Source organism: Notechis scutatus, chromosome 1, assembly GCF_049901735.1.
Source record: "Notechis scutatus isolate UNSWTSFEM ecotype Mainland chromosome 1, rNotScu1.2, whole genome shotgun sequence".
Classification (NCBI taxonomy): domain Eukaryota; kingdom Metazoa; phylum Chordata; class Lepidosauria; order Squamata; family Elapidae; genus Notechis; species Notechis scutatus.
This window is the reverse complement of record NC_142009.1, coordinates 307,159,253-307,187,023: the sequence shown is the minus strand read 5'-3', so window position 1 is coordinate 307,187,023 and position 27,771 is coordinate 307,159,253. Positions and strand designations below refer to the sequence as shown.

At 36.4% G+C, this 27,771-nt stretch overlaps 1 protein-coding gene and 1 non-coding gene across 9 annotated transcripts in view; both read right to left on the bottom strand.

Moving 5' to 3' along the window:
• The window catches only part of PPP2R5C (protein phosphatase 2 regulatory subunit B'gamma), a 64,752-nt gene that overhangs the window by 8,354 nt on the left and 28,627 nt on the right, over positions 1-27,771 (bottom strand). For 5 of the 8 annotated variants that reach the window (XM_026680204.2, XM_026680206.2, XM_087952191.1 and 2 more), the window contains 9 exons: positions 23,235-23,434; positions 22,461-22,571; positions 20,879-20,971; positions 20,662-20,792; positions 9,515-9,574; positions 8,266-8,374; positions 6,322-6,375; positions 4,884-5,054; positions 3,566-3,693 (listed from right to left, as the gene is read on the bottom strand). In XM_026680204.2, coding sequence (XP_026535989.1) covers positions 3,566-3,693; positions 4,884-5,054; positions 6,322-6,375; positions 8,266-8,374; positions 9,515-9,574; positions 20,662-20,792; positions 20,879-20,971; positions 22,461-22,571; positions 23,235-23,434 — 1,057 coding nt within the window. The remainder of the gene's footprint in view (positions 1-3,565; positions 3,694-4,883; positions 5,055-6,321; positions 6,376-8,265; positions 8,375-9,514; positions 9,575-20,661; positions 20,793-20,878; positions 20,972-22,460; positions 22,572-23,234; positions 23,435-27,771) is intronic. The other 3 variants (XM_087952189.1, XM_026680205.2, XM_087952190.1) reach the window with 1 other exon arrangement.
• LOC113420369 (U6 spliceosomal RNA) lies at positions 16,069-16,175 on the bottom strand. The gene has a single exon (XR_003372036.1). It is a non-coding gene; the product is annotated as a U6 spliceosomal RNA (small nuclear RNA).

Below are 27,771 nucleotides of genomic sequence, written 5' to 3'. Positions count from 1 at the left end.
AGTAGGCTGTGTGAATTCACAGAAGACCACTTGAAGAACCACAATTCAGGTCAATAACTAGTTCTTCTTCATCATGGTCTCTGAAATTCACACCAGTGGGGGAATAGTAAGTTGCATCCCTGAATATGGGAAGTGGTTCAGAGATTTATAGATGAAAAAAACTGCTTTTTCAAATTCTATCTCCCTTTCAGAGGAAAGAGTCTTATACCCAATACGCCTTGTCATGCCATAGAATAATTTGATGACAAGTATGACTAAAGAGGCAGCAGTAATCTTTTGTCCCAATAACAAAAGAATGAACATCTCTTAAAAGTTAGAAGCAAATCCTTGAAGGACATTCAGGAGGTGGAGTGATATTCTAAAATAATGACTGAGAATGGAAAGAAGGACAGTCAAATAATTATCTAAAACAAATGGAATTTTGAGATTGACTTTGTAAGAAAATTTTGACTGGAGAATTAGCTTGTTATAAAAGATTAAATAAGATGGGTCTGAACATATGATACAGAGCTCACTTATTCATCTGGATGATAAAACGTTTTCTATGATAAATTCTAGATAAATAGCAAGAAAAAAGAAAAATAATATGAACAATTTCATAAAAATTTGTCATTAGGAAAATTATTAATAAAACAAAAGTCAAAACTGGCTTTTTTCACTTTTAATAAAAGAAACAGCAGATTCAGGATCTTTTTCTGGATGTGTTTCTTTCAGTCAGACTTGACTACTGCCAAATAAATAAACAAGTCCATGAAGTTTTCCTGGGAAATATTTTTGGAAATAGTATGCCATTTTTCTAGTGCTGAAAGGAAATGACTGGTCCAAAGACATTCAGTTGGCTAGTGTGCTAGAACTTGTATTCTGCTGGGCACTTTAATTCAGTGCCTTTAACTAACTATTAACTTGGCTCTCGTATGAGGAATATATCAAATATGAGGATCAAAACATCTTTAGTATAACATAGAAGATGTATAAAAGCCAGGGACTGCAAAGACTTTACAAAACATCAAAGGGATCTCACTGTTGGAAGGTGTTAGTTAGAAGGGTACAAAATTTTTTCCAGGATATAGGATATACCATGGGACACAGTGAAAACAGACATGAACAAGTGGAGAAAATATGCAACAATGACATTACAAGAACTGGATGTCCCTGCATAATTGATGAAAAAAGAAGAAAACTGCTCTGAGGAACTGCCAAGTGGCCTATAACACATTAAAGTAGCTATGGGAATTTCTGGCAAGTACTGGTTGTGTATTATATGTGACAACAACCTCCCATATTCTTCCTCTGTCTGGGCTGTGGGATAGGGTGGCAAGACGAAAACATTTGCTTACAAAGAAAAACATCCAAACCTGGCTACACTTTGCAAAAGCCTATATTAAGTCTGACAAAAGCATGTGGAAAAATGTGTTAGGGTTTGATGAAACCAAGGTTAGCCATAATTGCAAAAAGTATGGTTAGTGCAAAAACAACACTGTACACCACCAAAAGTACACCATACCCACAGTGAAGCACGGTGGTGGCAGTATTATGCTTTGGGGCTGCTTTTTTTTCAGATGGAACTAGGGCTTTAGTCAAGGTGGAGGGAATTATGATCAGATCCAAATATCAGTCAATTCTGGCACAAAATCTTTAGGCCTCTGCTAGAATGCTGAAGATGAACACAACACAACAATGACCTAAAGCATACCTCCAAATCAACAAAAGAATGGCTTTACCAGAAGATCAAAGTTTAGGAATGGCCCAGCCAGAACCCAGGTCTGAATCCAGTTGAACATCTGTGAGCTGAAGAGGGTTGTACACAGGAGATGTCCTTACAATCTGACAGATTGGAGTATTTTTGCAAGGAAGAGTGGGCAAAAATTCCCAAGGCTGATAGGTTCCTACCCCAAGACAGAATGCTGACAAAATCAAAAGGCCCTTTAACAAAGTATTCGTTTAAGGGTATACACACTTATGCAATTATGTTGATGTATGTTTTTATTATAATTTTCCTCCCTAAAAGATTTCAGTTTGTTTTTCAATTGAATTGCCCAGCTTACATTGTTATATTAAATGTAGAAAAAAAAACTGAAGGTGATTTATCTTGGTCTCATTTTTTTATATCTCAAAAATCATTTTAACAGGGTATTTACTTTTTTATATCCACTGTATGAAAAAAAAAACACTGCATGATACATATTGGTCTTATGTCTAACAAAAAAAGAACTGAAAAGATTGATGTGAACTATGATTACTCTATGGATTTGGACAGGAAGATGAAGCTACCACAAGAAGTTCAAACTCTGGGAAGTTCAAATGATGGTTTGAGCAGACACAGAACCTATTGGTGTGGATCACAGAGAACAAAACAAGCTATTACTTTTCATTAGTAAAACAAACTCCTATTTTTACCCCATATTAACATGCAGGTAGGTTTAAGAATTGAAGTGTGGCATAATTTTGCATAAAGCAAAATTCCACACAGCAACTTTTGCAGAAAAGATATATTCATGCCCAACTAATTAGCTATAGTGTAACATGATGATACTGACAGATGTGAAAATATCTAACTGAAATATATATTACAAACACATCAAGATAAAAATTCCCAATGATTTTTTCAATTTTTCAATCTAAATGTCTACATTCCATTATAAACATATTTGGAAAAAAGAATTAGGTTGCTTCATCAACTCATATATCAAATTAATATAGCAATTTAGGAAATGACATTGCAAATATAAAAGTCAAATTGCAATCACTTAAGAGAAATTAAATTATTTTGTTCAAATAATCTAATATAGATCCAAAAGCAAACCTGTAATAATTAAACTGCTTACTTACTTTGTATTTTTTTAATGGTAGATTTATTCAGTATCCTTGGTTACCCTATACGTAATTCTTAGTTTATTTGCAGCTTACAGGCGAAACAAATTTTATTTCCTCTCTTCTACATAAAACATTCTTTTATGGCTGAAAGTTCTACCCACACTCTTATCCACATAACCTATTATCCACCAAAAATAATCCCTTTGTTATACTGTAAAACAAATTATGGATTTGAGGGGTTGTATGCCAGAGTTGATTGATGGAATGGCCTATAAACCCTAAAAATAAAATTAATAAATATAACATTTTTAAAGTAGTGGATTGGGGGGCAGGATGTACAAGCATGCATTTGTATTACTCATGTATACTGAGCATTTGGCAGACAGTGGTGAAGAAATGCTCTCATGTTAATCTGATACGTAAGTTTTTTGTATGTTGTGCCAATGTCAAACTTGGGCAGGGGGTTGGACTAGATGACCTACAAAGTCCCTTCCAACTCTGTTAATCTGTCTGTTTTAATATGTCAGCTCTTGAAGAAGGTGAGCTGAAAATTCAGAACAAATTTCACATTTGCTCAGTGCCTTATAAGATGTAATATATAGCTTCACTGATTGAAGAAATAGTCTCATGTTCTTTATATTCATGGGAAATTCAAGGGCACTACACACACACTACCATAATTCATAAAGTCCTCCAACTGAGCTGGGTTAAATTTTATGTACCAAGGAATATAAAACAGAAAGATTCTTACTTGTTCCAGTGAGTTTTTGAATTTCGATACAAGGATGGAAACATGATAGGTAAAATCTTAGCTGCATTGTCACTGATTAAGCTCATAATATATTCATTATTCCAGTAGTATAGTGCTCGTTCTGCCACCTAAGGTATATGAGATAGTTAGCCAGTTAGCAACTTATACAAACCATAAAATGTCCACTATATTCTTTTTTTGATGATGCAATTGTGCTTTGATCTTATTTGATCTATTTCTAGCAGTTCATCTTTCTCTGCATGCAACATCTATTGTATATATCAGGGCTGTCAAACTCAATTTCATTGAGGGCCGCATTAGGATTGTGTTTGACCTTGGGGTGGTGGTGGTGGCCAGAGTGGGAGTGACCACCTCATCATCACTTGAGGCTCCATTTTTGGCCACAACGGCCTCCTGCAGCCCCCTCTGCCAGTGAAAATGGAGCTCTGTTTTCCTGGCAGAGGGTTGCATGAGGCTGTCGCAGCTGAAAACAGAGCCTGGCTGGGCTGTATGCGGCCTCCTCGAGCTTCATTTTTGCTGGCAGAGGCATCGCGGGCTGGTCATTTGCTGTTTCCAGGGCGGGCCTGCGGGCCAGATCTAAGCTTGACATCCCTGGTATAGATGGTGGTATGTGACTGGTAGCTGCTAGAACTACTACTACTCAACTATATAATGCTCATAGAAATGTCAGAACTACATTCTGACAATATCCCTTTGCTAATGTCACAGAAAAAGCCTTCACAACTTATAGGACCTGATCTAACACATTTTCTGCCATGAGTTTGCCTTGGAAAAGCTGCAGCATGCTCTATTGCAATATACAGTATTTACAAAGCATACAGGTCCTAAGTTAACAATATTAATTGGATCAGTATTTCTGTCAGTAAGTGTTGTAGTCATAAAGCGCATTTTCATGTGACCATGCCACTTAGTGAAAGCAGTTCCAGGAATCTCCAGTTACCTGCATTAAGCAAAGCCTCAAGTGATCATGACCTCAGACTTCCTGCCAGCTTCCCCAATGTCTTACTTGTGGGAAACCAACCAGAAATATCACAAATCATGATCCTTTGCCTGCAAGATGCTGTTTTGGTCAGAAATCTGAGCTGGTTGCTGAGCACACAGATCATAATCATGTGACTGCAGACCCAGAACATCAAGGATCAATTGCAATCATCCAGTACTGTTGCAAGTTCGAACAGTCACTGAACAAGTCACCATTAAAGATTACCTGTAATTGAAAGTGAGTAATAACTTGACTATTGGCATGCCATGTTAATTAAAAAAAACCCACAGAATTTAATGTATTAAAATGACCAACCTGAAAGTGTGGACTTGAGACACACTTTGCTAGCTGCCTGAAAAGAGGTTCCATAACCTTCACAAATTCAGTTGGTTCAATAACATCTAAAATTTCTTCTAATTCATTTAAAAACATAACTTCTTTTGGACTATGAGTCTTTGGCCAGTATTTGAGTAGCGCCATCACCACCTGAAAATAAAATACACAAATACCTAGGTTTCTAATTGCTTGCCTCAAATATTACTCTTATATAGCATTACTGCCATATGTAATACATAATTCTTATAACCAGTGAATAGGGCATTACAAGGAAACTTTTGATCTTTTGACCAAGTGAGTTACTTTGAACTACTGATTCAGCAAACATGACTGAACAAAATTTGAAATTTTTCACAAAGGGTGACCTCAAAGAAAGAGTACTGTTTATTCAAGTGAGAAATTATTATTTTCTTATTTAGAACATAGTGATTGGGGCTTCTGGAAATGTCTATTATTAATTCTTTTTTAAATGTCCAAATAGTACAGTATTTAAAACCAGTAATTAATAATAACTAATAATTCAAGTAATATCCAATGGCTTATTGCCTGTATAAACAATACTTATTTCTATGTATATTTATTTGTATTCTGCCTTTATTATGTTTACAAATAACATAAGGTGGTGAACATATGTAATATTCCATCCTCCTCATATTTTTTCCACAACAAAACTGTGAGAGAGTGTTACTGCCCAAGGTGACCCAGCCAGCTTTCATGCTTAAGGCAGGACTAGAACGCATGATTTTGTGATTTCTAGTCTAGTGCCTTAACCATTAGACAAAACTTACTCAATGGTGAGGTAAAAACACATAATAATAATATAGCTTTCACGTAGAAACATAAACAACAAAAGCAAAGACTAAAGCATTATTGCTGCTTTAGGTTATATTGCCATTTAGAGCTTCAATGCTTAATAAGAGATGAAAACAATTACATTTATAGTTAATATGTTCATGATATAAAGCAATGTGAAAATTCTCTAAAGTACATGTGGGGATGTATTGTGAAATAATAATTTTTTAAAAATTATTCTAGTGTCTTTCATTATTTCCATTTTCTTCTGAAACAATGCAATCCAGAAAAATAAATTTAAAAATGAAATACGTGTGTCTATGTTTGCTAATTAATATGACCATTTTTATAGTAGTAGATTAAAACCAGAACTATATATACAGATATTATTCTGTAAACTCTAACTGTAAACAGACCACAAATTGTTCAATTTTAAATAATATTTAAAGGCACATTGTCTTTCAGTTTAAATTGTTCAAGTTGTACCATTCTGAACATATGATATGAACAGTGCACCGTGCAAATTAGCTGTTGCAGATGCCAAAGTAATAAGATCACAATTTAAAAAATATGCTGTTTAAATAATTAAATAATATTTTCAAAAGGAAAAATAAACTAGACTTACTGGCTCTGTAAGTGTGCTGTCCTTTTCTAAAAACTGAACTACGCAGTAAGCCAGCTAAATTGAGAGAAGATAATAATGTTATTAAGTTGTGGTTCAATAGAAATCTTAACATATAGAAAGTTTATCCAGATAAATAAATAAAGAAGAATTTCAAACCCAAAATACCACAAAAGAAAAAAATGATCTGAATTTCAGAGAAATTTTTAGTTGAATGTTTGAAAAATATAACAATAAAGAAATATCTGAAAAATAGAAGTAAAATAATCAGTTGAGAAAAATCTAAAACCACAAACTGTTAATTCTTCTTAAAAATGCCTGGGAAAATAAAAGATGACTTAGTATCCAAAAAACAATGCCATGCACAGATAAACTCAGATAAACTCTATTAGGATGTTCCATCCTGATAAGAGTAACATAACTGCATAGATTTTTCCAAAGTAATATTTTTGAGGCCCCAGCTAATTATAGTCAAATAAGAAACTTTCTTCTGCTCATATAATGATGCCAATTTATTCAATGAGTTATTTGCCACCGCACCCCCTTTTTCTGGGCTTGTGAGTATAGCTTTGTATTCAAAGTTCAAATTAATATTGAAAGTACTATATCTGCACCCCGATATATAAATAGTTGGCTGAATATGATTAAGTAGTTTGTATACTTCAGACGAGGTATTATATTATACTGCAATGCACATTCAAACAAACCAGCAAATCACACAAAAATCTTAGAACGTGGTAGAGCAAATCTAATGATGCTAAAATGGAAATAATATCTATGGAAGAGGAGATGCCACTTTCCATGCCTCTCTGAACTCACATAAGCCACAGGTAGAGAATAAAATTATTTTAAAAAATACTAGGCATTTATTTCAATTTCTTTCTCTACTATTATAAACACAAATACACAGTACTGCTCATTATTTAGTACTGTTAATTATGTCCTTACTAGCAATGGATCAATTTGGGGCATTAACCAACCTACATTTCTACTCTAGACTCCATATTCTACTCCTACCAAGCTGAAGCTACTAACATACAAAGATTTTGATTTCTCTACTCCACTAGATGAAGCTGTATGAAATACTACTGAAGATTATATCTCAATTATATTGTACAGGTAATCATTAGAACCTGAACTCTTATCTGGTTTTAGTGTGCATTTGTATTATTTACCATTAGCTATTCATTTAGTTATTCAAATAATCCGTTTATGAAAAGATGAACTAGGGGGAGTGGAATCAGAGATTTAATTTAGAAAAATGAGAATTCTTGATTTGCTTGTTTAATCACATGAACTTCTATCACTTCAAGTGTGATGTATTCCCCAATGTAGCAGTAGTAATCTACAATGTTATTCAAATAAAAACTGAGATTTTCCAGATAGCTATTTGTGTAGAAAATGTACATCACTTTGCTTGTTAGAAAAATGCCATGCCTGTTATTTTTTCTTTATGACCCTGTAATCTCTTTTATCGGGATGGAATCCCTTTTATTGACTAAATGGAGTTGAGCATTTACTGGCTGGATGCTCTTCCTGATGTCTATGTGGAGTTCGCAGCAGGTATTTTCTCTTTGTGCCCTAATAGAGAAACATCTAATGCTGCCTAGGATTGACCTCTTTTAACATCCCGAGTGGGAGACAAGCACCTTCACCTCTAAACCACTGCACCACTCATTATTTATTGTAGATTAAGGACCGAGAAAATACCCAAATAAATACTCACAAAGAAACATTTTACTGCTTATCAAGAAATGCATATCCATCTATTTTAGCAATTTTCTTGAGAAAGCTTAAAATGCTTGAAATTAAAAAAAAATTAATTAAAAAAACCATAAATGTAAGTTTTCAGAAATAAACATCATTTTATTTCATAGTTTCCTACTTAAAATTGAAGTTATGTAATTTATCAATATGAAAACAACAAGTACACATCAAACTATTTACCTGTGGATGATAGACACTGAGTGATTTTACTTTGTGCAAAGGTAATAATACCTTGAGAAGGAAAATTTTGTGCTCTTCTTTTAATGGTAAGGCAAATCCATTGATTATACTGAAGAAGAAAGAAATGTTTTAGAATTAGAAAATCTATTGTATTGCTGCATTTCAATTTCATTTTTTAAAAAACATATAAACATTCATTTTTTAATAAACATATTCTTCCATTAGCTTTAAGATGTGCTTTCATTCAAGTGCTTTTGTTAGACTTCCCAAATAGCTTACAAATACAAATAAAGGCAACCATTTCTGTAATGGTAAAGCACTAACCCATTTTGCTACACTAATTCCAAGGTTGATTTATTAGGAGTTGACATGTCGGCATTTCCCGGTTGCTCCATGGGTCTCCCTTGGGATTCCATCAGGGACTTTAGGGCCCTGGCCTGTTCCAGTCCACATCCAATCCACTCTTCCCAGTTCACTCAAGGGCCTTCTCCCTCTTTGGGCCTTGGGATGGGGAAACTCAGCCTCAGAGGCTTTAGGGACTTTATTTTCCCGCCAGTACTTATCTGGGTTTCTTTCTTCCCCTGGAGCCGGTCTCTTTGCCTTGGAATTCAAGGAGGGCTGTTCTCCAGCCTTAATTATGCTATCAGTTTCTATTTGCTTCTGGCTGGAGGCCTAGTCTGTTTCTCCTCCTGATCTCTGCAATAGCTGCCTGAGTTTCTCTCCAGGTACCCCAGATGTCAGGGAGCAATTGGAGATTGCTTGATTTGATTGTGAGAGTTGGCTGGCTGAGGAGGGTGGGGATCCCTTGGATACTCAGGTATTGGGACGAAGTCCATGCTGCTCACTACTCTGAGGGGGGTTAGTCCCGTGCTACTGTAAACAGCATTCTTGTACGCGACCTCCGCAAAAGGCAGGAGGTCCCCCTAATTGGATTGCTGATAATTCTTGTAGCACCTCAGATCCTGCTCTACCATGGCATTCAATCTCTCTGTCTTTACAAGGTCTGTCATGGGTTTGGCAATCCTCGCAAAGGAGGGGATGAATTGCCGGTAGAAGTTTGCAAACCTCAGGAAGCTTTGTAGCTGTCTGTGGGTGCAAGGGGCTTTTTTCAGTTATAACTGAGAGAAGCTATGCAAAATGTTTATTGTTCTGTTCAGTCCAAGATCTATTGTTACTCTTTATAAAATCCAGAAAGCTTTAACTTTAAGCAGTAGTATTTATTATGATGCATAACTATTAAGCAGTTTACCTTCCCAATATTTCCAGTAATTCTGCTATGCCATTGTGATGTTCTGTCTCATAAATAAACCTGAGAAAACAAATTCATTATCATCAATGGTGCAATTTATTCAACAATATGCTTAGTTGGATAAAAGGCACAAACACAACTTACTTTCATCAATTTAAAACCATATTGTGCATATTTGTAGATTCAGAATTTTTATTCAACTGAATTTTGTATTATTTTTTATTATAATTGAGGAGAGCTAGGAAAACAAAGGGAAAGATATCAGAAAAATATACATAGTGTTACATAAGGTTATCTTAAATTCAAGGTAAACAAGGGATATCAATAAACTGGATTTTTTAACTTGCCTGACTAGAATGGAATTAGAGAATAGAATAGAAGTTAATCCAGTACTAATTTGCTTTGAGTAAAACACTCTGAACACAATGGATTTCTAGATTGGAAATAAAAGAGTTGTGATAGTCATAACATTAATGGAAATATTTTAGTGTGCAAGGACACAATGACCTATTATCAAATCATATGCTGAATATATAGTTACAGTAAATAAAAATGTTATATTTTTTGAAAGATAATAGAAGGACCAGCTGCTTTTTGAGGAGCATTCAAAGGGCATTAGAAAAAATGAAATGAAAAAACTTTAACACCATGCAGTTTATGTGGAAAAAAATAAGCATCATTTTTAGTGCTTGAAATTAAAACAAAATAATTTCAATTAAATTCCACCAGATGATGACAGCCAAGAACAGAACTAGTGTGGGAAATACCACTACTAGGAAAATACAAGGAAGAGGCATGGAAATGAAAATAAAAATGGGTTTGGTCCTATTAGGAAATTTTTGAAAAAATTATGAAACAGGCTTGAGTTACTACTTTGAACAGAAAAAAAGATATGCAAGAGTGTGTAATGCCTTGACCTTCAAGACTCAAAATGTAATAAAAATTAGCATCTTAAATCGGATTAAAATTAAGTCAGTATAGAGAAAACAAAAAAGGGTTAGCTATTCATCCTCTTTGCAAAAGTAAAGTATGTGCTAAATGCAGATGTAGTATAAATAGCTGTATACCTGGGCTGGCTGATATAGGTAGTCCTGACTTACAGCCACAACTGAATCCAAAATATTTGTTGTTAAGTGAGACATTTGTTAAATGAGTTTTGCTGCATTTTATGACCTTTCTTTCTACAGTTAAGTGGGAGAAGAATAACTGCAGTTAAGGTAGTAACACGGTTGTTAAGCGATTTTGGCTTCCCCATTGACTTTGCTTGTCAGTGGACTGCAAGTTATCACATGACCCTGGGACACTGCAACTGTCATAAATATGAGTCAGTTGCCAAGCATCTGAATTTTGATCACGTGACCATGGGATGCCGCAATGGTCATGTGAAAAACTATTATAAGTCACTTTTTTCAGTGTTGTTGTAACTTTGAATGATTGTAAGTCAAGGACTACATGGAGACAAGGTTTGGATTTTGTGCTTGAGGTGGAAAAAAATGAAACTTTGATTTTGGGTTTTACTGACTGATTTGTTGTTATAGCAATAGCTAGTTTATACTATTATGGAAAAGTAAAAAGTTGAAGTTTCATGTTATTGCTTTATTCTACTGTAACAGGAGTCGGAAGTCAACACTTTTTTCTTTTCTCCCTCCCCCCCCTTTTCTTTCCCCTTTTCCTCCCCACTGTGTCCTATTATTTGCTTTCATATTTTTGTACTTTATTTTTGTATTTTATTCTATAATCTAATAAAAATATTAATAAAAGAGGACTACCTGCATCACATTTTTAAAAGACTAAACTGAAAAACAGAGAAAAGCAGAGATACTGTTTCATGACTGGATCTATTTTATAGCTGCTGCCATCTTTTTTTTGCATATAGGTCTAGAAGCAGACATTTGGGGTAATGGTTTAAGGAGAGTAAGCCTTCTAGGAATCTCAAATACAATTTTAATTCCTAAAAAGGGAAAAAAATAACCTTCAAAAACTACAATCACATAACCCTCCAAAACTACAATCACTGGAGACATATCTAACCTCTCTTTGCTATTGCTGTTGAACTGATTCTCTTCTTTAAAATACATTGGCAGAAAGGGAGGTCTATTATTGCATTTTGACATCAGAATGCATATCAACCCTTATCTTTAAATCTTTGACAGTTACATTAAGATTGGTTTCTAACAAAGGCAAGCAAATAAAAAAACACCATAGGATAAAGAAAAATATTCTATTCTATTGTTTTGCTGTCTCACAAAATTTGATTAAATTCTTTATATTTGCTAACTATTTTAGAAGGCAAATCAGTGAAGATTATTAGGTTTTTACTTGTATATTCCAGCGGTTTTGATTTTCAAGAGAGCTCCAGGATATTAAGACCCTCGCTAAATAACTTTATTATAATTGGACTTATGATAAGGTTGAAATCTTGATGAAACCTAGCATATTGCATTAATTCCAAGAGCTGGAATTGATTCATAGAGATGGTTCTCTGCAATGTCTACAAGAAGCTTCTCATCAGCAATATAATGAAGATAGAAAACGTTGAGCTTCCTCCTCCCTAAATGGTCTTGAATCTGTATAAGCTCACCTTAGTGTACCAACTCCTCAGAATGCATTTTTTTTTTCAATTTTTTTAAACGTCTGTTTTCATACAATTCAATTAGAATTTTTCTTAAGCTTTTTCATTTACTTCTAACTGGGAATTAACTTTTGTTGGAGTATTTATTATCAGTGTTAAGCACCTATATTGTAACTTCTGCTTATAGATTGCATTAAAAGTTCAATGTCTGATAACTCTCTTGACTCTCTTCCTCTAATGGAAGGTTTGGAATTAGTAGCTGCATGTGAACCACATAAATCATAATCTATTAGCTGAGTCAATAGCCTCTTTAGACGGGGAGCAGGTTTCTCAAGAACTAGCCTAGTAAGAGCCACAAAACTAGGAGTTAACTTATGCTGATGGGGATAATTCTTCCTCACAAGCAAGATAGAAGGAAGAGGGTCCCCCCCCATGAGGCATGTTTCCTCCCCAAACATCAAAACTCACTAGAAGATATAAGTAACATTTTTCTTTACCAGTTTTTAAACAAACAATTCAATTATCGTTTTTGAGCAGCTCAATGAGAAAGAGAAAATGAAGCGTAATTAATGTAAGTTCATCTTGTCCACAAGTCATTTTGGGAGGTTTTATTATATTCCTTTTACCTTTTAGGTTTTTTTCTTTATTTGTATGGCTATGGCAATGTTTCTTATTTTTATTTTTAATGTACATAAGTATGCTTTGAGTCACTGAAGGGGCTTTGGTACTTACCTGACACGCCCTTTCTCTGTGAGCTGTGAAGAGCACCCATTGTTTGTTTGGGATGATGCTTCTGTTGCTCGTCTGATAGGCTGGGATTTAATTGAGAGGACGCTCCTCCTCCTCCATGGGACTCCTCCCTAGCGTCCCCAGTTTTGGCAAAGTCGAAGTGATGAAATATTTCTTCTCCTTCACCCTTTCTAATACTTGGCCGGGATAGCATCCCACCAGACGAATAAGGGTGGGGATGGATGCTCTTCACAACTCACAGAGAAAGGGCGTGTCAGGTAAGTACCAATGCCCCTTCTCCAGATGAGCTGTTCAGAGCATCCATTGTTTGGGACATACCAAAGCTTGGCGTGTCCTACGGGAGGGCTTCTGTCTGGTTCGGATTCCCCTTTTTCTTGGTCCCTATGGACCCTTTGTAACACTCTCCTGTCAAAGGCAGCCTCCGTAGAGGTGAAGACATCATTCTAATAGTTTCTAAATAAAAGGCGATGGTGAGGCCCATGTTGTTGCCTTATAAATTTTCTCTATTGGCACTTGTGGCCCATGTTGTCAACACTGCGGCGCTCCAGGTCGAATGAGCTGTGATGCCCCTGGGTACAGGAAGAGACTGTGTCTCATTGGACTTGGGAATTGTGCTCTCAGCCACTTACTGGTCATTGAGGAAGAAATCTTGCACCCAATGGTGGGTGGTTGAAAAGAAACAAAGAGAACCTTCGTTTCCTAACACACATCGTGTGGTTGAAATATATGCAGAAAACTTGCCTTACATCTAGATTGTGACATTGTCGTGCCAGATTTTATGTTGGTTTCAGGCAAATGTACGGGAGTATCAGTTCCTATGGTCTGTGGAAACCTAAATTTATCTATGGGTGAAAGATGGATCTGGACTAAGGACCACTGTGTCTGTGTGAAAATTACAGAGCTCCTGTCTAACTGACAAAGCTACTAGATCCAAGATGTAACTGGCCGATGTAATGGCAACCAAGAGAACCACCTTGTATGTTAGGAATGGAGACTCATGGTCTACACGGGCTCAAAGGGAGTTTTCTTGAGTGCGGTAAGGACCTTGTTGAGGTCCCACGTGTGATATCAATGCACTACAGGAGGCCGTAAGATTGTAGCCCCACGCAAGAAACTTGCATATGCGTGGGTGATGAGAGATGGACTGCAAGTCTCTCCTAGTGATGACCAATGGTGAGGCCACCCCTTTGCCTGTTTATATGAACAAGATAATAATGAAATGTCATATAAATAAGACTGCTGTCTAACAGGTGTTCCCCTGAGATGGACAGCCAGAGCCATCAGAACCTTCGTAAGAACCTTCGTAAGAACCTTGGGCAGATGACAACCCAAAGAACAGTGCAACGTATTCAAAACGTTGAGTATTATAACAAAAACTAAGAGTTTTGCTATGTGAGGATCTAATTGGAATGTGGGGATGGGACTCCATTAAGTCAATGGAGGGTAGAAAATTGCCCCTTCTGAAGGTCAGAAGTATGGAGTTCAGTATACTCATCTTAAGCCTCCTATGAACTATGGACCGATTAAGTCATTTTAAAACTAAAATTGCCCCTACTGATCCGGTGCCACAGGTCGGTTGCCTGGATCTTCAATAAATGAACAATAGCTGTCTCCATCATGCTCCCTTTAACAGGATCCCCGGAGAGAGGGCAAGTAATGCAAAGGTTCCGGGGAGAGGATGGAAATTCTATAGCCAGGCCTAATCTTCTGATATCTCTAACCCAGGAAACAGAGGTAGAGACATCCCGTCTGTCCGTGAAAGGCTTGAGCCTTCCACCAATAGGGGCACAGTCGTGAGGCCTATGTTGTGCCTCGGAGACCTCCATTTCATGTTCCTCAAGATATTCTTTTGTCTGCCCTCCCCTTCAGTTTCTATCTCCAGATCGGAAACTATCTGACTGTTGGTGATTCATGTGTCCAGACGGTCCCTGGAGTCTGGAGAGAAAAAGTCCCTGGTAGAGGGAATGAAGGAACCCTTCAAAAGGCTGGGAAGGATTATTTGGGGTTCTATGAAAAGAGAGGAACTTATTTTCTGCTTCTAGTGTCTATCAGAGATAGGTCAGGGGCACCACCAAACAAATTATCTCCCTATATTGGGGAGGAAGCAAGCTTCCATTAGTTGTGTGATATCTGCTTGCCAATGTCTGAGCCATAGCAGTAGGCGAGGAGTAACCTGAGATGCCCTGGCTTGAGCAGATAATTTAATAGAGTTTTGCGGCGTCCCTGTGTGCCCTGATACTGGAATTTGAGATAACCTCCCTCAGATGGCAGAGCTACCTGAGAGACGATCTAGTAAAAAAAAAGGGGGGATGCGGCCGACTCCGCTCTTATGGCCCCCACATCAGATCGACATGCCCTACATGGAGACAACTCGACCCTGTATATCCTTTAACTTTAGAGCCTCTTCTGCTTCTGTTGGAATTGCAGAGGAGGATGATAATTGCCATTATTGTTTTATCTACTATCGTGGTGATGAGAAATTTAGCAGAATCAGAAAACCAAATTAAAATTTTTCTATCATATCCTGTAAGAGGGGTATACGCCACTGAAGAGACCCCTTGTTTCTGGACGAAGTCCAAAAACCTCTGTGGGACAGTTATGACTTCCTCTTACATTATTGGTTGGGAGAAGATTAAATCGTCTGATCCCCCCCTTACAGTAACGATTGTTGGGGCGAGGGGAATGGAATATCAAGGCAGGCAGTAGGTTTTTTTTGTTTTGAAACAACAGAGACTGAAACAGACCTTCAGGTGGTCTGGCTTAATGCCTTCAATGTCTGACATGCCCCCCCCCCCTTTAAGGGGATCCGCCTGACAGATTTTGGTCACTGTCATGAGTAGACCTTCCTCAACCTGTTTATCTGGTCTCTAGTTCTCCCTCATCCTGTGCATCATGTGAATGTGTAACTGGATTATATAATACTTCCCTGAAGGAGGTACCTGCTGGTAATGAAGGTCCGTTCTGCATAGTCACTAAATCGAGTGAGAATAGAGGTCAGATTGTGGAGGCTGCCTAGCCATCAACTTCTACTGTACCCCGGCTGCGATGCCTCTTCAGGTTGCCATGTCCCTCCAGGCCTTCAATTTGTCAGGGATATCCTCTGGGAGGAGGAATTCTGGCGTGGTCCCACAACTGTCTTGTCAGGCAAGTAGCGCTGCTGAAGGCCTGGGTTGAACCGGTTCCTCTGAGGCTCTCCTGGATGGCATTGAGAGATCCAGGGATGGAGGCAAGGTGAAATATGGAACACTTCACAAATTTGCGTGTCATCCTTGCGCAGGGGCCATGCTAATCTTCTCTGTATCATTCCAATTTTAGTATATATGCTGCTGAAGCAAGCACTCTGGAAATGGGATCAGCCTGGCTGGGGAAGAGGACTGAGACTTCTGTTCAACCTCCCTCATGCATTTTTTTTTTAAAGATATGCTTATCTAACTCATTTTGGTGTCTCTTGGCATCCTTTGTTGCCTTAGAGGTCTCTCTAGGACGTTTTGACCTACTTTGAGTTGGTTTATTGTCCTCTGGGGGTATTTTTGGTTGCCCTTGAAGAATCTGACCTAAAGCCCACGAGGTGAGATATCTGTATCTATATATCTATATACCTATATGTGTATACGATATTAATGGACCATTGACTGGTCCAGAGGCCTTATATAAACAGAGGCAGGGAATCCTCTTGATATTTGCTCCCCCCCCCCATTTTTGGTAAGTTCAATTTGTTATGTTATTATTCATAATAATATTGATATCATTAATATTATGTTATTATTGATATAATAATTATGTTATTATTGATATAATTTTTGTTATATGTGTGCACAGCTACTAACATAAATTGTTGTGCTGTTACCAAACTCATAATTAGATGACTGAATATGGAATCAAATTGTGAAGCCAAATAGAGAACACTTTTCAGGACCTGTATTGCAATTGGGTGATCCTGCAGTCACTGGCCCTCAACAGCTTCCTGCCCAGGTGGACACAGGCCTTGGCGCTCGCTGTTACTGTGCTGCTAGAATTCTGTGAGGGCTGCCAACTGAAAAAGGAAGCCCAATAGTCAACCTCAGAAATTGGCATAAATGTCCCCTGGACCCTCATGGAGAGATCCTTGTGAGGGGAAGTGGTCTCTCAACAGATAATGCCATGGAATTCTTATAAACAAAATGATGCCGGTGTTGTTTTAGTTGTCAAGATGTAGCATCAACCATCACCTCTTATTGTGAGCTGATGCGAATCTAACTAGAATTTGAGAATTTGAGCAGGAGAACTCTGAGTCCTCTGGCTCCACCCGACCAATAGCCCTTGCTTCTTCTATATACCTTGCAGGAGTATATCTGAAACTACAGAATCTCCTGTGGAGAGATACCTGAGGGTAAGGATGCTCTGTCCTGCTTAGTGACTTGAGTGATAGGGAATTCCAATCAGAAGGAGTGCTCTGTTGTTGGCCAGAGCAGTATGCTACACCCCTGCAGAGATACATTGGCATATTGCTAATTCCATCCACAGTCTCATTTTGCGGGGATCTTTTCTGGTAAGTCATCATCTTGACAGAATCTGGCCGCTTTTGGAGCAATGTGGCCACAGGGGCACTTCAAGTCACTTGTACTGATCTAGATGGGCTACCTGATCTTGTGCAGCTGCGCTGCATCTGGATTACACACACAGATCCAGGGGTGGTTGCAGAGGGGGACTGGAGCCGAAGTAGGCCTGGAGGAGATGAGGTTTCAGAATTTTCTTCATCCTCCCACATGAACTTCTTCATGTGCTTTTCTAGTACCTTATGGTGCTTGTTAGCGTCTTTTTCTGCTGCTTAGGAGGTACATTTGGAATGCTTCAATTTGTTTTGAGAATTTAACATGGCTCTTGAGCTACTGCCGCTTGCCATTGTGACCGCTTATTAAATTTTACTGTTAATGTGGCTGAAATGTTGGGCGGTTGGCACGCCCAGCAGCCTGAACCAGCAATGGCCAGGGAACCCTAAAACAATGCTCCCCAGTTTTGTATAATCTTATGTAAGAATACTGAATTCTTATTCTTGTTCCTATTATTATTAACATTATTATTTTGTTATTAATATTATTATTTCCAAATTAGACAAATTTGGAACACCTCATAGGCCTAGAAAGGAGGAATTGTTGAAATAAGATGTAGGCCTGCGACAGCTTCCTGCACAGGCAGACACGGGCCTTGGTGCTCTCTGTGGTGCTGCTATTTAATTCTGTGAGGGCATAAGCCAACAGTTTCTTCCTTAATGAATAAGGGTCCAAAATAGAATAATTATATCTGAATATCTACACACACACACACACACACACACATACACACACACACACACGTATATGTATACACACACATATGTATTAGGGTGATTTCCCCCGGGTTCCAGGAAAGAGACCCCTGCTTGGGGAAAGAAAAACTTCTCACAGTTCCAGAAATAAAATGCAGATCACTACCACATGGTTAGTGAGTCTGCAATGGCGCTAGCTGATATATCTTTAGGCGCATAATGAGTTAAATCGGCTTAACAGCACTTCCACGCCTTGTTTGGAGTCGATACTGCAGAGTTTCCCCTTGAATAAAAAGGCATGGTGGGGCAGATGGGCGCTGATGCCCCCACCCCAGACGGTGTTCCCAGGGGAGAGAAAGAAGCCTCGGACCCTTTTAAAATGGAGCCTCTCCCGTTGGGCGCGGGTGATCGTAGCGGCTTGGCTTGAAAAGATCGTTATGGCACGGGCTAAGAAATGTGAGTTGTTAGCCATGCGGCTGAGACGTTATCACTCTGATCGTCCTGGGGGCAAAGCTACAGTGAGCTCCCTTGGCTCGAGTTATATGCCGTAGGGAGCTGCTTGACTCATTGAAACTAAAGGCCTTAAAGGAGTTGTTTAGAGTTTAAAAGCAAACCTTTTTTGTTGTCTCCTTTTGAAGCCTTTGCTATTCCGGTCAAGGGAAAGGAAATTAAGCTGCCTATATCCACGAAGGCTGAGCAAAAACTGGGGATGCTAGGGAGGAGTCCCATGGAGGAGGAGGAGCGTCCTCTCAATTAAAACCCAGGCTATCAGACGAGCGACAGAAGCATCATCCCAAACAAACAATGGATGCTCTGAACAGCTCATCTGGAGAATATAGTTATTTTTTCTTTTTCTTGATCTAAGTCATCTTGAGTCCTCTCATTATTTTGAACAATTTTAATTCTTTCATCAAAAGTTAAGATCTAAAGTATATATATCAAAGAAGAGAATTTTTTTTAAAAAAATTGAAACCTAAGTAATTTTTTCTGTTATTGCTGCAAAAATAGTGTTTTCTTGATGGAAACATTTGTGGCAACATACTGATATATATCTGCCGAAAATTTTACTACAGGAGTTGCTATTTGACTTAACATTTTTAATTGTAGAACTGATTTTTTTTCATATATCAAAGATTATTTTATATAATGTTGGCTATTAAAGCTTTTCAGGGTTTCATTGGTTAGTTATAAAAAAATCAGTAGTTAGCTTTAAAAGTCAGAATATTTTGTGGGAATATATGGGAAAAATTTAATATTGCAGGTTGAAAAAGAAATATAACTTCTAACATTTGTTTCATTCTAGTTAGTATATATAATTTTTTTAGAATTGCTGGATCATTGTTGCCAAAGATGGAAGAATAACTTGAATTGATCGTTAGAAAATGATTGTTAGAAAACTTTAACTATCAGAATTGGAGGAATATATCAGTGATAAAACATATCAGTTTTCTTTATGGTATTCAATTTAATTTTCCTTTGAAAGTCCATTGTTGCATATTATTACAACATTTACATTATGCATTTATTTAATAATACAATATTTAGTTTGTTTGGTTTCTGAGTTAGAGTGTATTAATAATTTGTAAATAGGGTCCACAAATTTTTGTGTGATAAGATTATCAAATTTAGTCAAATTTTCCCTTGATTCTGCAGCTTTTTAAATACTAGAGTATTCATTTGGAGAGGTTGGAAACAGATTGGTAGTTAAGGCCATTCCAAAGTAAAAGTCTGAAAAGATTTATCTTTATCCTAATCAAATCTTATAATTGAAGCATTAGCTTTCCAGAATCTAACCTAACCTAACCTAATTATAATGTGATTATCATCTCTGGTTAAAAACTAGAATGTATCTCTATAAATAATTCAGTCATTTGTATATCCCATTTCAGTTAAAATCCTTTTCAAACAAGGACATTGATGGGATGATATTGAACATTCAAGCATTCTTGTCATAATTACAACTGACATTCCTTCCTTCAGTAGAAATCTTTACTTCCATCTTTGGTATATAGAACAAAAGCTGGCTCACACAGATAACACTTTTTCACTCTATTTACATTTCTATCTCTATCTGCAGCTGGTACTTCTGTCTTTTATAGATGATTGGCAAAAGCTGTGGCACAGCTGGCACTATTTTCTTTAAAGGGGTTCTGCCATATGTTCTCTTTTGGGAAAACTTTGGCAATGGGGAAAATGTACAAAAGAAAAATGATAAAATATAGTGCTTCTACAGCTTTGAATGAACAATTACTTGTAAAGCGCTCTGCAATCCACCTCTATACATATCTTCTGTACATTAAAAAATACCCCGCTATTAATTCACATACCAAAATGCGTTAATACAGTATTGTTAAGAGTCATGGAACTCCAATTTTAAGTAAATAAAAAAGGTTTTGGCCTGCCTTTTAGAAAGAAAATTACATTACTAGCTGTTTTATATCTGTTTGATTTTAAGAACATTTTTGTTTTCTACCAAAAAAGTTGTAACATGATTAAAATACATTACCTATTACTGAGCATCAGCACAGAATATAGACATACCTATAAAATATGTTGTTAATTTGCTTCCTGATGTAAGCTCTTAGGCCTAAGAATTTTCCATATATTCTGTGCAGAGTAGTCTTAAGAAAATCTCTTTCACGAGGATCCTCACTGTCAAAAAGCTCTAAAAGCTGCAAAAGATGAACATTTATTTGCTTAACCCATTTCAAATTAAATGGAACTTAAAGTTTGAAGATATGTTCTTTTTTAACCTCACCTGCAATACAAACTTCTGATCAATATATTTCTTAGCTATATTAGGTTGGAAATCTGGAGATTCTAAAAACCTTAAGAAAAATTCATATACAAGCTGAAAAAGATCCACAAAAATAAAAATTAGTTTTACAATATAAATCAACTTGAATTTTGAAAAGCTGTTAAGGCAATACTAAGTGTTAAACACTTTCCAAGAAAGACCTAAAATCATATCAAAATTAATACAGGTAGTCCTCGACTTACAGCAGTTCATTTAGTCACTGTTTGAAGTTACAACGGCACTGAAAAAAGTGACTTATGACCATTTTTCATACTTATGACCATGGGAGCATTGTCATGGTCATGTGATTTACATTCGGATCCTTGACAACTGATTCACATTTATGACAGTTGCAATGTCCTGGACTTATGTGATCCCTTTCTGTGACTTTCTGACAAGGAAAGTCAATGGAGAAGCCAGAATCACTAACAACTACAGTGACTCACTTAACAAATGTGGCAAGAAAAGTCATAAAATGGAGCAAAACTTACTCACTTAGCAACATAAATTTTGGGTTTAGTTGTGGTCATTAGTTGAGGACTACCTGTATGTACAAGATTAATTTCTTCAGTTTTCTATGTTCTGTTGTTGTTGTTTTTTTTTGTAGACAATAAACCATCTTGAACTATTCATTTTACTAAGGCTTGGCAGGAAGTTGTTCATAACAAATTGAGCAATTCTATTTCCCAATAAATATTTACTATATTAATTTCATAATGAGCCAATTAACATGTAATGACTATTCTGAATTGTAGATAAAATGTTGGAAGATGAGTGCAAAAATGTACATTCTCCAATAGAGGTTTAATTAGGGTCAATACATGTATCTGGGATGTGCTAGAATTGGTTTTAGCAAATATTATGTGAGATAAAAATTATAAATAAAAGCTAGATAGATTTCCCAATATATTTTAGGTAAAAATGTAATCACTATTGTAGTTGGTGTGAGTTTACTAGTTTGCTGCACCAAAGACTTAAGGCTACCTGACACTTGCCTGAGATCCTGGAATTAGAAATTCCAGAATTCAGAGCTAGAAGGGGTATTAATTATGAAGTTTAAAACCTATGGAAATTGTAATTTCAACAAATCTGGAAGATGCCAGTTTACGAAAATTTGTTTCAAGAGAAAAGTAACTGTGAGATGGGAAGAGAAAAAAGGTTGACCTTTTAATTTTGGAGTATCACAACGGATCAGTGGGTCTGACGTGAAACCCAAAATACTATTTTACTTAAAATTATATGAATGTTTACAATTGCACTTATACCTTCTGTTCAATGAACCACAGGTACCACAAATCTTACCTATGTTTAAAGTTTAAATTTCAAAATTATAATCTTATTAAGATCAATAACATTGCATTAAAACATGGTAATATTTTAATCTAACTGCATAATGAAACAGCAGTGTTAGAATACATTAATATGTAGAATTTAGACCCAATCAGATTAAAAAATTCAATATCTAGATTTACATGTTCATTCCACAGTTTGCACTAATTTTGCCATTCCCAAGTTAGAGTGAAAGCATGTATTTCAGTTCTACCTGTAAGTGAGGCCAGGCAGCTTCTAGAGTTGGTTCATCTTCCTCTGGGTCAAATTCTGCTCCCGTTGGATTGGATGAAGGGGGTAGTGTGCGAAACATGTTAACTGCAAACTAAAATCACACTTGATTAAGCAAAAAGTATTTTTAAAAAACTCCAATTTTAAAAAATATGTTCTTGCATAAATATTTTTAAAAACAACTAAGCAAATATAAATGTATGATATCTTCTCCTTTACTACAGAAACTTTTCTTTTAAGAAGTTTCTCAGAAAATTCTAATTTATTAAGAGAGGGGAACCTAGAATCTTAAGAGGAAAATGTCAATTTAGAAAAAATGAAATTGAAATGTCAATTTAGAATGTAGTTAACTAGAAAAAAAGTATAATTTATCATAGAAATGATGCACTGTTGTGCACCACCCAGAGTCATGTTTTTACCCACCTTGGAAATGGAAGACTGAGTCAACCTTAAGCCTGGTGAGATTCGATCTGCCAAATTACAGGCAGCTGTAATTTCTAACAAAATTATGCAAATTCTAACAAAATTAACAATAGGATGTATAGGGCCAAAATAAACACTCCATTCTTCATATTGGTACTAATAACTGAACATAAATTGTTATTAGATGTTAATCATTTAGTATGTATCTGATTGTACAATACGATATGCTTCCAAAAGCCAAGCCTCTTCTGTTATTGTTACATATGAGAAATTTGTTTAGCAGAATAATTCAAAAGAAAGGGTTTTTAAAAATGTTTAAGTTTAAATAACTTACCATATGTACTACTTCTGGGTAAATAGGCTCAGTAATTACATTGCGATTATGTGTGATGTACTCTACCATTTCACTTAAAGCTGCTCGCTTTACTTCTTTCCATTTCAGGTCACTTAGTGGATCAGAAACGAAGTCGAAAAGGACACAACATTGTCGCAATTTCTGAATAAAAAGCTTTTCTTGCTCAGCGGGGGGAACATCTGAAAAGATTTTTAAAATTGTTATACTTCTTTTACTTATAAATCTTTGCATTATAGTGAATATTACAACAAGATTTACTGAAGACAAACTGATTCAACCATTGACATTTTGTTTAATGCTTATAAATATACACCATAGTTCTCTTTCCCTGGGTTTATTCCTCTAATTCCAACTAATTTAGTAATAGATGGAATATCCATCATTTACAGTATATATCACCTGAAATTTGATGCCCCCCCAATTTAAAATTCTTTTACCTGACCTAGAAGTTGGTATTTGTTATACCGATCATATAGAACACTCTCATATCCATAAAAACTGCATTGACTGTTTTATATGCATCTGTCAAAACTCAGCATGTTCCCTCAGAAAGGACTGTACTCAACAGAGAGTTGGCAAAACAATGTCAATCAGAATAGAGCTGGAAGGGACCTTGAAGGTCTTCTAGTCCAACCTCCTGATCAAGCAGGAGACCCTATATCAGTGGTGGCTAACCTTTTTGGGCTCCTATGCCAAAAATTGTGCGCGCGCTTGCACGCTCACACTCAGGTGCCAGCACCCAGAAGGAAATGTGCGCCCCATGCCTCCTATGCATGCACGCATAATCCCCACCCACCCCCGCCTCCCCGTCACCTGCATTGCTCCTCACAGCTGATTTTCGGCTGGTTTGAGGCCTTTTTCGGCCTCCCAAAGGCTTGAGGAAGGCTTCTGCAGGCCGAAAACTAGCCCTGTTCCATCACTTTTGGGAAAACAGGAAGTGACAAAATGGGGCTAGTTTTCGACCTGCAAAGCCTGCAGAAGCCTTCCTCAAGCCTTTGGGAGGCCGAAAAAGGCCTCAAACCAGTCAAAAATCAGCTGTGAGGCACGTGCATGCCCAGTGAGGTAAGTTTGCCTGCAGCTCGTGCGCCGGCACAAATGGCTCTGCGTGCCACCTGTGGCATGTGTGCCACAGGTTCGCCATCACAGCCCTATACCATTTCAGACAAGCAACTGTCTAATCTCTTCATAAAAACCTCCAGTGATTAAACACCCACAACTTTTGAACGCAAGCTGTTCTACTGGTTAATTGTCCTCCGGAAGTTTCTCCTTAATTCCAGGCTGCTTCTTTCCTTGATTAGCTTTCATCCATTGTTTCTTGTCCTGCCCTCTGGTACTTTGGAAAATAAATTGACCCCTTCCTCTTTTTGGCAGCCTCTCAAATACTAGACTACTGCTATTATGTCCCCAGTAACAAAATTTTGGGACTTTCACTGAAACCAGCTGCAAAATGCTATGGCAAAGTTACAGAACTTTAGCCATGATGATCTGTTATATACATGGAAGAAAAATGGAGTTGCTGTTGTTTTAGTTGCCATACATCACTCAAACGTGATGCTAACGTATCAGGAGGAGGAAGGAGGAAAAAGAAGAAGAAAAAGAGGAGGAGTAGAAAGAAGAAACAACAACAAGACATAAGCATTGTAGTCTCTGGCAGGTATTTATTTAGAATAAAAATGCCACCTGACATTCTCTGGAAAAAAAAAGAACAAAAGAATATGTAGTTCAGGGGCTCCATGGAGTTGTTCCTATGTGTCTATGGAGATTCTCAGTCATTCAGGTCATGGTTGTCCCAAAAGTGTTTTTTTTCAAGAGGCAACTGGAGTTTCTGTTCTTTCTTTGAAGATGTTTTGCTTCTCAACCAAGAAGCATTTTCAGCTCTGATTGGATGGTGGCGAATGGAAGGATATCTATTCTTTGCAGGCAGCTGGACATGTGCATTCTTTTAGGGTTCATTAAGGTCACCTGGAGGTTTATCTATGTCATCAGGGTCACCTGAATGTTCCTATGTGGTAATAGGCACTGATGTACAGGGATGTTTTTAAAAAGCCCCCATGGGAGTATGGACAGTAATGCATTCAACCTGGCTATTGCGAAGGCCTGGTAAAATTTCAGAATTAGAATGGAGGAGTGATAAGATGATGGCACATGCCAATTTGATAAAAATCCACAGACTGGGAAGATTGAATGTTAGACTTAGACTAGTTTGGAAATCAATATCCTGTCTATACTGCTTAAGATAATTCCTGGCATTTTCAAATTGTAATGGGCAAAGAGTCTCCAGTAAAAGACATGGATTCTAAAATCTTGTTAAGCCAAGTTGATTTAAAATGGTATTTGAGAACCATTCAGACTAGACCCAAAGGGAAAAAATAATGTTAACCAGAAATTAATGAGATAATACAAGGCTCTGGCATTCATGGAAACCAAGCTTCTCTCTAGCCATGGCAGTATTCCTAATGCATCTTGGAACTACAAGGATAGTTTGTATAAACATTATTTTTTTGAAGGGAGATCAGAAAAAAAAGTATACTACTAATACATTTGCAAAAAAATCCTCAAAGGAATTCCTAAGGCTTTTGATCTATTTCTTTTTTAAAAAGCTAGGAAAATATTTTTATACAACTGACATTTATAGAAATTTGTACTCAAACACAATTGACTAATTTATTCCAATAAATAAAATATTTTTTACAATATACCCTTACATTACTTTTAAATAAAGTCATGAATAGGACTTTAAATAAGTCATTAGAGATAATTATTGTATAAGAATATATTAATAAGAAGTAAACATGAAGATTCTATTCTGCTTTGCATGCTTGAAATGAAAAGATTTGAAAGAAAACATTTTCTTAAAACTGCAGGAAATATATTTCCTATGCTGACAGCTTCAAGCATAAATAGAAGACAAAACTATAGCGGGTAACTGATTACTTAAGATTAATATTAAGTGATTAAATATTTAAAAGTCAATTAAACATTACATTAAAGGGTTTTTTTAATTGTATGTTCAGATTTTAGTTATTTGATGTGGCTTAAAGTGTCCAAGACTAACTTAACATAGGAACACAGACAAGTAGAGATACAATGCTAAGTCAAATTCAGTTGCTGCTTTCGTCATTGTTACTAGGAGACCAGTGATAGCAAAGAGTTTGGTAATCACAGAGAAGGTGCTAAATGATAGCTATTTATGAATAGAATACCATTCTTATGACAACTGGCTTGCTCTGAGATCCCTAAATATAAAGAGAAACTAGTATTAACATATCATTTTAAATTGTATTGTTGATTTGGTTTAGCCTAGCTTGTTGTGTGAACCCACTGTGATTTTATTCGATATATTTTGATCAAATAATCTAGGTTTAGACAAAATGATCAACTTTATTTTACAGAAATTTAAAATGAAATTAACAGTGTTTTTTCACATCTTTCCAAACATTGCTTAATGCAAATATTATTTTTGTAACATAAATGGCTAAAATTGAGTTTGCATATTCAGTTTGAGAAAATATAAAAATTATAGGGCAATGCTGTCAATTATAATAAAACATAATCATGGAACATTAATTAGTAGATCAGATTTACTGTACCATACATTATTCTTTGTTAATGTGCTTGTGGCTGTCTATTATGAATAAATTTATATTCCCAGAATTGTACAGCATCTGTATACAAGATGCTCTAATTTAATATTAATTAAAAACATCACTCCGCAAATAAATGTTTTCTTTAAACAACTAACTGTATGGCAAAATGGGTAGAAAAAATGACCACTCAGCAGTGTTTTCAGGATTTACTGCTTTTGCCAGGTTGACAAAAACATACATTGTGCCATCAATCCTACCCTTTCAATTATATATGTGATATCATATCACACATATCATATCACACATACAAAAGGGCTGCTATGTCATGCTTCTTTCATGTGTTTGACTACCTTGCCATCGGTGTATTCCTGAGCATACACAATCAAAATATAACTGATGATAGTCTTCTTATATCGGACTGAATGACGAAAATTGAATAAATGTTTACTATTTTTCAAAGAATTATAATAGTTGCATCAGATTCTGTGTAAATGATATCAAATAATCCTCACTGTCCTATTTTAAGTAAGGATTGCTGGTTAATCACTAAAAGACAGTGGTAGAGCCAGCACTGTCTTTTAAAAGAATTGTATATGTAGCAAAAAGTGAAAAATAAAGATTCCAACGAGTTGAGTTCAGCTCCAAGTAACTCCAGTTATGTGGTTTTATTGCCAATATTATGGAAGTGATTTTCCATTACCTTCTTCTAAGATTTTTCCACTTCCACTTTAGCCCACTATCTTGGAATTGTGGACCCCAGCTTCTATTCCCATCAGAATATAAAACATATACCACAAACCATGCTGCCATATGATTTTAAAATCCAAATGGTTGGAATATATATTGTTGGGAATTGAATATCAAGTTTCAATACATGGTTAAGAATAATGGGCATTTAACAATTGTTAACAATATCAACCTTAGCTTAC